The 13,723-nt window shown below is 38.9% G+C and overlaps 1 protein-coding gene across 2 annotated transcripts in view; it reads left to right on the forward strand.

Annotated features, from left to right (window-relative positions):
- Positions 1-13,723, forward strand: part of IL1RAPL1 (interleukin 1 receptor accessory protein like 1) — a 1,474,879-nt gene that overhangs the window by 1,443,880 nt on the left and 17,276 nt on the right. For both annotated transcript variants that reach the window (XM_032330360.1, XM_032330361.1), the window contains exon 9: positions 5,448-5,591. In XM_032330360.1, the coding sequence (XP_032186251.1) occupies positions 5,448-5,591 (144 nt within the window). The remainder of the gene's footprint in view (positions 1-5,447; positions 5,592-13,723) is intronic.

Genomic DNA, 13,723 nt, shown 5'->3' on the forward strand with positions numbered 1-13,723 from the left:
AAAGCAGTCTACTACCGCAGCAATAATCAATGTGTTTTCCCTTAGCCCAAACTGGAGCTTCCAAAGACTATTGTTAATTGCGGTGACTAAATAACTGCTGGTGCCCTTAAATGTAACTCTTTGGCACTTGTTCATTTGTTGTGTTTAACCAAATGCCAATTTCCCTTGGGTTTTGCTGAGCGATTTTGCTTTACAATTTTCAATATTCAGTCTCAGTCCCTTAAAGGGGGTAGAGTCTATCATTTTAACCAAATAACACAAAGGCTAACCAGATTTTTAAAAGGTCTGCACTATCTCGTTCCATCTTCTGATGCTGAATTGTGCTGAAATGGAATCTTTTTATTTTTTAAATGCTGTCACTCCAGGCAACCTGAACTTGAGCTGAAAAGCAGATCCCATTTCAAAGAGAAAATGACATTTGCTGGGGCAACACCTTTCACATTGTAATGTAAAGATAAAATACATCAGTGGGACCAGAATCATTTCTTTTAAGTGTAACAGAATTTAACCCCTAGTAATTTTGTCCTGACCCAATGTATAAGCAGTAACGGAGAGCACTCATATTAATGAATTTGTCCAGCTTCGAGCAAAAGAATGTGGAAACTAAATCTAGTACACCATTTTCTTTGGGAGAGCTTACACATGGTCTATAAACCAATGTGAAAAACTTACATGGGAAATTTTTTAACCTCCCACATTTCTAATATGAAGGCATATAAATTACTCTTGCATAGAAGTAATGTAGTAACTGAGGAGCAGGTACTGTTATGTGGACTGTGATAAAAGACATTTCTTGGGCGCCTGGGTGGCTCAGTGGGTTAAGCCGCTGCCTTTGGCTCAGGTCATAATCTCAGGGTCCTGGGATCGTGTCCTGCATCTGGCTCTATGCTCAGCGGGGAGCCTGCTTCCCTCTCTCTCTCTGCCTGCCTCTCTGTCTACTTGTGATCTCTCTCTGTCAAATAAATAAATAAAATATTTAAAAAAAAAAAGACATTTCTTTTCTCACTATCAAGAACACTGTCAGAATACCAGGCTTCTGCCTGTAATATTGTAAAAGTATCTGGGGGAAATTTGAGATACTCTCTGATCTCAGGATAAATTAGCTCCTTGAAAATGCCATTTCTTTGGACCCAGTCTTGGTTTCCATCTTATTAGTAAATGACTAACCTGTGGCTCAGGAAGACTTATTCTTGCTTATTGCCCATAGTCTAGGTATATATAGCTTTCCATATGTTTGTACCTTGAAGGATATATTCATGTGACACTAGACTATTTCTCTAATTGCTAAGCTACATCAACCCTGCTGTCTCATTATATTTCAGACAGTACTATTGATTGGCCTAGTCTATAGTGTATTTGAGGTAGTGTGTATAATTATTTGAGTGGCTCATGACTTCTAGCAATAGGAATGACTCACATTTGGGCAATGACTTCTCTAAAAATAGGAAGAACTTACTTTTATATCATTTTTCTCTAACTTTTGCATATTCAGTGCTTAATTTTTTTAAAAAAAATGTATAGAGAACAGTCTTATAAATGCCATCTGAAGAAAATGAGAATTCAGCTTATTACATTAATAGGATTATGTCTTGGGCACAGTTTTGGATTGTTTCAAAAGCTCTTCCACTAGATATGGGCACGGAAAGGATGCTTGTCTAGGCCTGGTGCCATGTCTCCAGAATCCAGGGGCTTGCTTGGAGCCAACATAGAACCATTCCCAGGCTGGGGAGGTATCTGCAGTAGACGAGCTGTCCTGACTCCAGCTCTCTTTGCAGCTTCTACCCACAGAAGCCTCAAGTTAGATTTTATAGCGACTATTTTTTTAAATTCAAGTTTTAAAGAATTAGAGTGTGATTAACATAAGGTAAAATGCATAAATGATAAGTATTCAGCTTGTTGAGTTTTGACAATGTATATCCTTGTATATCCATACCTGAAAAAGATACAGAATATTTCTTTCACCCCAGCAAGTTTCCTCTTGCCCCTTTCCAGTAAGTTTTCCCATCACTCATCCACAAAACATCCATTTTGTGATTTCTACCACTATGGTTTATTTCGGCCTGTTTTTGTACTTCATTTAGACAGAATTACACAGAAGACATTACTTTGTGTCTGGCTTCCTTCACCTAACATAATTTTGTGAGATTCATGCATGTTGCTTATATCAGTAGTTTGCTATTTTTAAATTTTATTTATTTATTTGACAAAGAGAGAGCACAAGCAGACAGAGTAGCAGGTAGAGGGAGAGGGAGAAGCAGGCTCCCCACTGAGCAAGGAGCCCGACATGGGACTTGATCCCAGGACCCTGGGATCATGACCACAGCTGAAGGCAGCTGCCCAAGCAACCAAGCCACAGAGGCACCACAGTAGTTTATTCTTTTATTTTTTTTAAGATTTTATTTATTTATTTCACAGACAGAGATCACAAGCCGGCAGAGAGGCAGGCAGAGAGGGATGGGGGAAAGCAGGCTCCCTGCTGAGCAGAGAGCCCCAGGTGGGGCTCAATCCCTGAACCCTGGGATCATGACCTGAGCCAAAGGCAGAGGCTTAACCCACTGAGCCACCCAGGTGCCCCCCACCAGTGTTTATTCTTTTTATTGCTGAGTATATTCTGCCATATGGACATACAGCAGTTTGCTCAGTATCTCCTGTTAATGAACATTCCTGTTGTTTTCAGTTGTGGCTACTGTGAATAAGACTACTTTGAACATTCTGGAGCAAGTCTTCTTGTGGACATCTGCTTCTATTTCCTTGCATAAATACTTAGGAATGCAGTTGCTAGTCATAAGGTAGATTCATAGTTAACCTCATCAGAAAATACCCCAAATTGTCTACTATAGTGGTACGATTGAGCTCTGCCACTAACAATATTTAAGAGCACAAATTAAGCAGTGTCCTTTTTTTCCCAATTCTTTTCTCATGCAAGAAACTTTAGGGTAATAAATTGCAAGGGTTCAATGCATTAAATTAGAAAAACCAATGACTCTGGAAAGAAACCACAGTCCAGATGTTTATCTCTCCCATCATGTCCAGTATTATTTATTTATTTATTTACCATAATTTTAAATAAATAAATAAATAAATAAAAACACAGCAAGAGAGGGAACACAAGCAGTGGGAGTGGGAGAGGGAGAAGTAGGCTTCCAGTGGAGCTGGGAGCCTGATGCTAAGCTCCATCCCAGGACCCTGGGATCATGACCTGAACCAAAAGCAGCCCCTTAACAACTGAGCCACATCCAGTATAATTTAAATCAGATTATTTTGGTGTATAAATTAGCCTATGGGTATAAGTTAGTTTTACGCAGTTTTCTCTGTGTGGTGGAGTTAACTCTTACACTGAGAGAACCCGGCCCAGTGCATCTTACAGAATTATCTACCCACTTATCCTTTCTATTCACATAGGAATGGGAAAATATTATATTGAGGAGCTTCTTGTATTTCATTCCTGGAACTTTTGTAATACTATCTTGTGTAGGCCCTCACAAGTTTCAACGGTTAATGCTATATGATATTTATTAATACAAAATGTGAAAATTTCCAGAAGGTACTTTTCTGCATTTTACTTTCCATATTAATTCTCTTAGACTTTTAAAGATTTAATAACTCATTTTATTTTTCTTTTTTAAATTCATAAAATCCAAGCATGTAAGATTTTCTTCTATTTCCCATTTAATTTTAATAAGAGCATAAAATATACTTGACTAAACAGTAGTTATGTATGTTTTTTGAAACCAAGAAAACCCCAAAACTGTTGAATTAAAAATGAAGTACTAGACAATGAAAAATATGGCTGAATTTTGTTCTACAATTATCATGGGAAAAGTGACATCACACGGAAACACACACACACACACACACACACACACACACACAAACACCAAATGTTCTTATGAAGCAATAATGTCCATGCTTTTCAAATTACTTGTCACTGATACCGCATCATACCCATGATGATTTTACCCCATTTTTGAGATCTCAGGAGTGATCTTTTAACACAACAGTAGTTATTACTGAAAAACCATAGATTATTTTAAAGTTTTCAGTTTTCATGATCCAGAAGACAGCAGGCATATATAGGCTCTTAAGGTGAACTTCAAAATCTGCATTCTGGGGTGCCTGGCTGGCGCAGTCAGTTGAACAAGGGACTCTTGGCTTTGACTCCCGTTGTGATCTCAGAGCACGGAGTCGGCTTGAGATTCTCTTTCTCCTTCTCCCTCCAAGCTCACACTCGTGCTCTTGCTCTCTCTAAAAAAAAAAATTTTTTTAATCTGTGCATGCTCACTTAATGTTTATTTTCTTTTATTTTGAAGATTTAATTTATTTTGTTTGACAGGGAGAGATTGAGCACAAACTGGGGGAGAGGCAGAGGGAGAAGTAGGCTCCCCACTGAGCAGGGATTCCCAATGCAGGACTCAGTCCCAGGACCATGGGATCATGACCTGCACTGAAGGCAGAGGCTTAACGGACTAAGCCACCCAGGCGCCACAGTTCTGACTTAATGTTTAAAAACCAGTAGCTTTGATTTTGTCACAATGTCTATGAGTTCTAAAGGAGGAAAAAAGTAAATGTTTTATCCCCAGAAGTGCCTGTTGATTTTTAATGTAATATGGATATTCAATAGGAAAAACAGAACTTGTATATAGTGAGTGGCCAGAAAAATCCCTCTTTTGGATAAAATGTAGCAACCTACTTAGTAGAGGGGTGGCTAAACAAATGAAAAAAAATGTCTAAGCTGCTTAGGAAAGGAAAATGCTACAGATGTAGCCGGGTGTGATATCCACTAGGGGTCCAGCTATTGAAGCCCAAGTGTTCAGCCTCCAGTACTGTGATAGGCCAGCCACCCTGGGGTCACTATTCAGAGGTAGAAAATGGGAGTCATTGTTCCTGGCAGGAGGCAGTGGACTGTAATCCTCAGGGGGTTCACCCAACGCTATTAAACAGTCCACACCGCCCTTCAGGAACTGCGTTTTTGAACCTTTACAGCGCCACACCCACCCACCCCCACCGCCCCACCCCAGCCCTATCCCCTCAGTGACAGCTCCGGTGGAAAGTATCAAGATTCAGAAACTGTCCCAGCTTAAACTCCTCATATCCTCAAGCCTAGTTTGTAGGATTCCCACAAGGGACATGCTTATAGCAGTTACTATACTCAGGCAAGCTCAGAATCATAGTTTCCAAACAGGTATTTTATAATTCTTTCAGTCCAGTTGCAATCTACCATTTTTATAATAAGCAATGTCGCTTAGCAACGCAGTTACCACAAACCACCTTATCTGGTTACCAAGGAAACAGAGCTAGGAAGGTCAAATTCTCTTGCAGAAAGGGAAGGGGTTGTGTTAATCCATTACCTACATCTGGTGTCATCCACAAAACTGTGAAATCAAGTTGAATTTGTGGTGTGGGATGTGAATATGATCTAATTCCCTTCTGTGATTTTTTCCCCCTAGAGCTAATGTACACAGTTGAACTTGCTGGAGGCCTTGGTGCTATCCTTCTGCTTCTTGTTTGCTTGGTGACCATCTACAAGTGTTACAAGATAGAAATTATGCTCTTCTACAGGAATCATTTTGGGGCTGAGGAGCTGGATGGAGGTAAGAGAAGTTCCCTCTTTTTAACGTTCTGTCTCAATATTCTTATTTGTTTTCTGCCTTTGTTTTATTGAGGGGCAAGAAAATTCCCTGCCTTACTACTGGCCGCAGCTCTTACCATCTTTCCATGTTCAGTGGTTGTAAATTCATCTTTTACACAGAACTGTGCGTGTGATGCTTTGGAGCCAATAGGTAATTTCCTCTGACAATTGTAAAGCAACACCTACCCTTTTTAGAATCCGCTGCCAAGTAGCACTTGCGAATTACAAATGCTGACTGCAACTATCAGAGTGTTCCTTTTCTCTCACCTTGTAATCAGTAGTGAAAGGCCGGCTTTACTTTTCTATAGGTGAGGAGGGCCTCTTTTAATTGTGTTCCCTAGCCCCGCGGTTTGAAGTGAATCTCAGTTTGTCCCTTGCTTAGACTGACCAGCTCTAATAAACTGTGCTGAGTATTTTAGAATTCATAGCAGTCTTTCCAAGCCTGTCTATATCACTATACTTAGACAGACGGATTTTTATTCCAAGTGTGGACCAACAGATAATACAGTGCCCAAGCACATGGTTTTCATACGAATACATCTACTATTTTTCCTTGAACTGGACAAGTAGATGTTGTTTTCATGGAAATCATAATAAAGATCTGCCCCTTCTGGTCAGTCTTGACTCTGTGCGTACTCTAAGAGGAATTTGGGGGTTCTTAAAATGGAGGTCCATGAACTACCCATTCGAGAACTTAAGGTTTTCTTTTTTTTTTTTTTTCCGTTTTGGTTATTCGAGAGTGATCTGTACATAAGGTAAATTTGCAGTAGAGGAAGCATGTGCAAACTCCTACACACAGTCCAGATGGTAACAGTTTCTTGATCATACATACACATTTCTTTTTCATGCTTGCTGCTGCTGCACTAAGCGGTACAAAGGAAAATGAAGGGATCGGCTGTGTTCCTACCTTTCCAGGATCCTGTGGACTAAATCCACAGGTAGCATTGTGGGTGGTCAGGCTTGTGAACAGGACTAGTTTACACAGGCTGTGTGTAACCTCTTGCCCATCCCGTGAGGGTGAAGTCCGTGCCCGCAGCATGGCTGGGGCATTTTACATTTTTAAGTGCTGATTTGTACTTGTTCCTAACTTTCTTCCCTGTATGTGCGGAGTATTAAATTTTTTGGCTACTCCTTCAAAGAGATATGAGAAAATTGTCAACATCAGGGCTATTGTTGGATGAGTACCAAAAAAAAGTGCTAGGCATTCTTAAATCATTCTTGTTAAGGCTCAAAAACTTCTGAGGTCAGTATTACAATTTCCATTTTACTGATAAGGCAACTAGGGCTCCCAGAGGTTAGATAATGTACGGATAAAGATAACATGAGCATAACTATAAGTGGCCAAGATGGGATTTGAAAATAGGTCTATATCCAAAATATCTATTTTATTGAATCCTGAGTCCCTACTGTTTTATGCCTTTTAAAAATTTAGTCTGTTCAGTATAATGTAAAGATCTGATGTTGTTTGTACAGTTTGCTTAGTAGGAGATGTTTGAAAAAGCAGATTAGCTGAGCATCTCACTTGATCTATTAACCCTATTTGCAATATGTTTAGTTTGTGTTCTGAATGAAATGAATGATTTCCCCAAAACTATCTATATCCAGTGCAGTTTTTCTTTGTCATGTTCTGAATGGTAGAAGATTCTGGATAGTTTACCTGCCTCTAAACCTTAGTCACATCCCCTTAGATCTTTCTACACATATTATTAAGGTTGAATAATTATCTACTCTTCCATTAGTGGGAAATTTCTCTGACATCATTGCATTCCCATTCTTCATAGGTCTCCCACAGTCCTTTCTTCTTCCAAAGAAAACATAACTGTTAAGAAGAGACCCCAGGCTTTTCATATTCTTGACTTGGCTTAAAAAATGTAACCCAGAAGTCAAAAGTTTAGTGATGCCTTCTTGATTCTTGGCCACAGCATCAGCTCCCCTAAAAGGGGAATACATAAAATACTCTTGGATATAAGGAAAGGCAAAGAGTATGAAAAAGAATAGGGAAAGTTTAGTTAATATTTTGAAGCAATGTCTCACTCTGGTGATATGATAGATTCGTTGACTATTTATTAAATAGCAAGTGCTATGTTGGCTACTTGGTTGATACTCAGAGAATTACACAGCTAGAAAGACAAAATTTAAGCCCAGATCCAAATAACTCCAAATTCCACGAATTTCAGCCTTTGTGTCAGACTGGGATATGGAGTAGTTGGTGTCAGGAACACATCCATTCAATTCCTTTTGGGTCATCAGGATAGGCATTCCCTGGCTTTATCAGTTCTGTGTCAGAAAGATTCTGTTTTTCTAAGAGAGAATACATTGATGATTTGTTGCCTTGATTTGTTCGCCTCACGCTTTGTTCCCTTCTACGTAATTTTACATTTTATTGTTTCCTCTGGATCTAGGTCTTAGCACTTCTCATTCTACAATACCCACTTTTTTGGATCACACTTAACAACCCTATCTTCAGTTGCATTAGTGTGTAAATAGCCCGTAAGTCTAAATGTCCTTCTCCTAGTTCTCTTAGTTTTTATCACCTAATTGTACCTCTTGAAAATAGACTGCTTCCTCACTCAATTGCTCTTCCTTGTCCAAGCCTCCTACACTACCTTCTTGGTCTTCATTCTCCAACCTTGCGTTTTATCCTCCACACTCAGCCAGAATTTTCTTTTTAAGTACACATTTACTGTGATTGCTAGGGAAAAAAAAATGCCTGGATGTTCCTGCCAGAGCAGGTCCAGGCTTTTTAGTTCAGGAAACAACTGCTGCTGCAGGGTGACCCAACTTAAATTGTCACCTTGCCACCTCTGTGGAATCAGACCATGCAGAGTTTCAGTTAGAAGGAGATGCTGGCATAATTCTAAGATTTTTTTTTTAATTTTTTCTTAAGATTTTATTGATTTGACAGAGAGAGAGAAATCACAAGTAGGCAGAGAGGCAGGCAGAGAGAGAGAGAGGAGGAAGCAGGCTCCCGGCGGAGCAGAGAGCCCAACGCAGGGCTCTATCCCAGGAGCCTGGGATCATGACCTGAGCCAAAGGCAGAGGCTTTAACCCACTGAGCCACCCAGGCGCCCCTCTAAGATCTTTTTAGGTAAATGAGGTAACTGTAATGATTAGGGTCAGGAGAAGGTTAACTACTTCCCACCACCTTGGTTCTATTACATACTGGAAGAAAATTTGGACAAATTCTGTTGTATATGCCTTTATTAACAAACAAAATAGACCCCATCCTGTAAACTGGAAGACATTCTGGCTGTCTGTTGTGCATGTGTGTGTCTGTGTGTGTTCCCTAAAAACTTACAAGAAAGTTTCCCCTGAAGTACATGTGGCAGGATTAGGCTCATTATGTAATGACATGTAAGAATAATCTTCCTCTGAACACAAGACCATTTTGGAATCATGTCTGGAAAAGTTTCCCTAAGGGGGCAGGGCCAATGGCCCCACTAGATGCTTGCAGGGGGGTGATGTGTCTCTATATTATGTTAAGTCATCCAAGTGTCTTGAATAGCACTGATTTTACCACGGAGAGCTGGTTTCCAAGAGCCACTATATTTAGTAAAAAGCCACTAATTTTAGAAATCAAATCTGATTTCTAATATCCGCTGTGCTAATTAACAAAGTGTCTACTTTTCATTAGAACTAGTGATAGTCAAAGCACTTGCGGAGGCTTCCTCTGGGGTGTGGCCTTATTCTAATGAAATACCAGCTGACCTTCCTGATAAAAGTAAGCTGCTGTCTCTAGAGCAGAACTTACACTAGCACAGTATACCAATGTCTGTCCTAGGATAAGTACAAAGAAAATACAGTTATCATGACAACACCCAAGTCCTTCCCTTCTCCATGCCTCTGCCAGGGATTTCCCTTACACTTTGTTTAAAGCTTATATAAAGGTAGTCCTTCCTTCCTTTCTTCCTTGCTTGCCTGCTTCCTCCCTCTCCCCCCACCCCGTGTCTTTTCCTTCCTTCCTTCTGCCCTCCCTTCCTTCGACTCCTTTTTCCTCATCTCTTCCTTCCTTTCTTTCTTCCGGTCTCTCCTTCTCTCTCTCATACGCAGTTCATATTTTCCCTCTAACTTCTAAAGATTTCCTTTATCATCCCAAGGTCCAATTATTTTCTCCTTCATCTTTACAAAAACGGCACTTTAGACACATCTTAAATAGTCCTTTTGCTTTTGAGTAATGAGAACTCACTAGTGAATGCTTACTACTTGTAGAGCACTGTGATTTCAAGATTCCTTGTCATTGGGGCGCCTGGGTGACTCAGTGTGTTAAGCCTGTGCCTTCGGCTCAGGTCATGATCTCGGGGTCCTAGGATGGAGTTCAGCATCAGCTCTCTGCTCAGCGGGGAGCCTGCTTCCCTCTCTCTCTGCCTGCCTCTCTCTCTACTTGTTATTTCTATCTGTGAAATAAATTAAAATCTTTTTTTAAAAAGATTCCTTGTCATTTAACTTATTTCAGTTAAAGGAAGTATCAAAAACCAAGTCAAGAATTAAAGAATTATTACTTCAATTTTTGAAAAATTGTCTAGATTTTGGAACTGGCTCTGCAAATAAAAATTGTAATAGACTTATAAAGAAAAACAAGGTTGTAAAGTCATAGATAGTCCATTAATAGGAGAAAACAAGAAACACCAGCTCTCCTACATGATGATTATCATATTGATAGATGTTGATAAGGTAGTGCATAAGTTTTCACTAGGAAGTAACTTATGTGAGCAAACTTAAGGTTTCATTTTGCGGGGAGGATCTAGTGCTAGACAAGGTGAAGATTCACCTTGTCACTTTATGTTTGTCACTTTATGTTTGTTTTTCTCAAAGTGCAAACTGTTTCTGTTTTGGTTTTATCCCCTGACACTGGGGTATGAGGTGCAAGCTTACTTACAATCGTAGCAGGGCAAGCTTGTAAGAACACTGTGATCATTATTTTAAAGATGAAAAAAGAGCTCTTCTGGGGCACGTGGGTGGCTCAGTGGGTTAAAGCCTCTGCCTTCGGCTTAGGTCATGGTCCCAGGGTCCTGGGATTGAGCCCCGCATTGGGCTCTCTGCTCAGCCGGGAGCCTGCCTCCCCCTCTCTGCCTGCTTGTGATCTCTCTCTCTCTGTCAAGTAAGTAAATAAAATCTTAAAAGAAAAAAGAGCTCTTCTAGTTCCACTTTGGGAGTTATTATAGGTATTAGACAAAACGACTTAGAACAATCTTTTATAATCTCCACCCCTTGACCCTTGAAAAATGTGAACATCTGTTCCATTTCATGCATATGAAACAAATTGGTATCTACGTCATCTTAAGTCATAGATTTTCTTTCTCTTTCTCCTTCAGTTATAGGGTTACTGACTATTAATAGTTGCAGGAACTATTGTCTCATGTCCATCAGTGAAACGGTACTTCTTTAAATCATTTAGAAATCCTGTAGGGGCTTTTTGCTTTTTTTGTTGTTTGGTTTAGTTATTGGTTTGTTGATTAGTACTGATTAGATAATTTGCACACACATGAACAATCTAGAATGTGTTTTTGCGTTCCGGAAGGAGAGACCTGTAGTTGTATTTGGCATACAATTTGCCCAAAGTCATAAACTGTTTAGTAGGAAACAAGCCTTCTTATCTCCAACCCTTTGTTCCCTATATAGCACTCTGCTAACTCTTACCCTCTTAAGATTTCTAACATCTACACTGCCCACTTCCCCCTCAAGGATGCAAGGACCTCCTTTGGGCCAGGCACTTTGCTATATGTCAGGGACCCATTTCATGCTAGATGTTTACCTTAGAAATGTGCTATTTTATAGATCAGCGAACATAGTCTCAAATGAGTGAAATTAAAAGTAGTGGTAGTCAAGATTTGACCTCAGCTGCTGGGGCTATTTTTGGTTCACTATATCATGACATATATATTTTAATTACTGTCACATTTCAGTGTTTGAGTTCAAATAGTCCAGGAAGGTACCAAGTAACAAAACAAGTAAAGTAGAACAATATTGCAAAAATTGCAATGTGTAAAACTCAAAACAGCTTTAATTTATTTTGTAATGCAATTGCCAGATGTTGACATGGCAGGATTGAAATGAAAAGTGAAATTTATAAAAGCAATGATATTTGATAATCAAAAATCAAAATATTAAGATTATATGACTAATGTTTATTTATTAAATGATATATCATCCAATTCTACAGAGTTTTTTTACTTAAAATTTCTATCATAGGAAGGCAAATTTGAGACACAAGAAAGAAATGTGGCTTAATTTTTAAAAGAACTTATTTATTCAAATTATATCATGCTAATTTTTAATGATCACATACTTCTATGCTAATATGCCACATGAAAACATAGAAAGTCATCTTTTAAAATGATTTTTAGATTTTGTTTATTTATTTATTTTGGAAAGAGTGTGAGAGAGAGCATGTGTAGCGGGGAGGGTTAGAGAGGGACGAGAGGGAGAGAATCCCAAGCAGACTCCACACACTGAGCTCAGAGCTGGTTGCAAGGCTGAATCCCATGACCCTGAGATCATGACCTGTGCTAAAACCATGAGTCAGATGCTTAACCAACCAAGCCACTGAGGCAACCCAAAAATCACATTTTGGCTTAAAACACATTATTCATCATTAAGCCCTCCACAGGCCTCCTTTGGTAACCCATCTGCTGAATGATGACCTCTTTCACTAGTCAGTTTCACATACGAAAGTTAAAAATATTTGGGAACAATTTTTCTAAATGGCCAGCTGCCAATAACCTCTCACAGCTGTTCAATAGGTGTTTAAAGGTTAAAAACTCCCAAAGACCCAAATGTCAGTCTTAAGGCATTTATATTATTAGTAAGTCTTTTTCCTAGCCCAGATCCAATAAAACCACCACCTTCATCTTGAGAATAGAATCACCAATCTACAATTTTCTTTTTTTTTAAGAATTTATTTATTTATTTATTGGAGTGTGTGTGAGAGAGAGTGCATGTGAACACATTATCAAAGGGGAGGGGTAGCGGGAGAGGAAAGAGAGAATCACAAGCAGGCTCCATGCTTAGCGTGGAACTGGAGGCAGGTCTCAATATCAGAACCCTAAGATCATGACCTGAGTCAAAACAGAGTCAGATGCTTAACTGTCTGAGCCACCCAGGCACCCCTCCAATCTACATTTTCTTAAGTTTCATTGTTCTAAAAAAATCCATGAATCCTTTGGCTTCTCAGTACTCCTAAGGAGCATTGACTAATGTTCTCTCATATGTCATAAAGAAAAATATTTATCACTTTTCCAAACTACTTTTTCATTCCTGATAGTTTTATATTTTCTTTTTCTCATCAAGGTTTTCTTAAATGGTATCTTAAATTCGTAGTTTTATTTCTTAACTCTCCAGAGTCCAAACTTCCTTTTCCCCCGACAAATGTATTTTTTAATAAAAATATTGTGGTTAATTCAGTCAATGGAAGGGGAAAATTCTACTGGACCAGATGGTTGACTTCAAGTAACAAGGTAACTAGCTGATTGATAGGTCTTGCTGGGTTTTTTTTGTTTATTCCCCTTCCCCCAGATTTATTGAGTTATAGTAGAAATGATGTAAGTTTAAGGTACACAGTGGGATATAGATATAGCTATAGATATAGATATATAGAGAGATGTATATATTGTGAAATGATTGCTACAATGTTAACATACCTATCACCTACATAACTGCTATTTTTTGTAGCAACATTTAAGAGCTAATCTCTCTGTAACTTGAGTATATAAAATATAGTATTGTTAACTATAGTCACCATTCTATATATTATATCCCCAGAATTGTTTATCTTATAGCTGAAAGTTTATACCCCTTGACCAAAATCACTCTCTTTCCCCTACTCCACAGCACCTAGCAACCCCATTCTACTCTGTTTTTGAGTTCAGCTGTTTCTATTCCACATGTAAGTGAGATCATACAGTATTCATCTTTCTTTGTCTGACTTATTGCAGTTAGCATAATAATGCCTTCAAATCTAAGTTGTAGCAGATGGCAAGATTCCCTTCATTTTTATGGCTGAATAGTATTCTGTTGTATATATCAACCACGTTTTCTTTATCCATTTGTCCATTGATGGGCACTTAGCTTGTTGCCATGTCTTAGCTATTGTGAATA

The sequence above is a fragment of the Mustela erminea genome, chromosome X (assembly GCF_009829155.1).
Source record: "Mustela erminea isolate mMusErm1 chromosome X, mMusErm1.Pri, whole genome shotgun sequence".
In the NCBI taxonomy this organism is placed as follows: domain Eukaryota; kingdom Metazoa; phylum Chordata; class Mammalia; order Carnivora; family Mustelidae; genus Mustela; species Mustela erminea.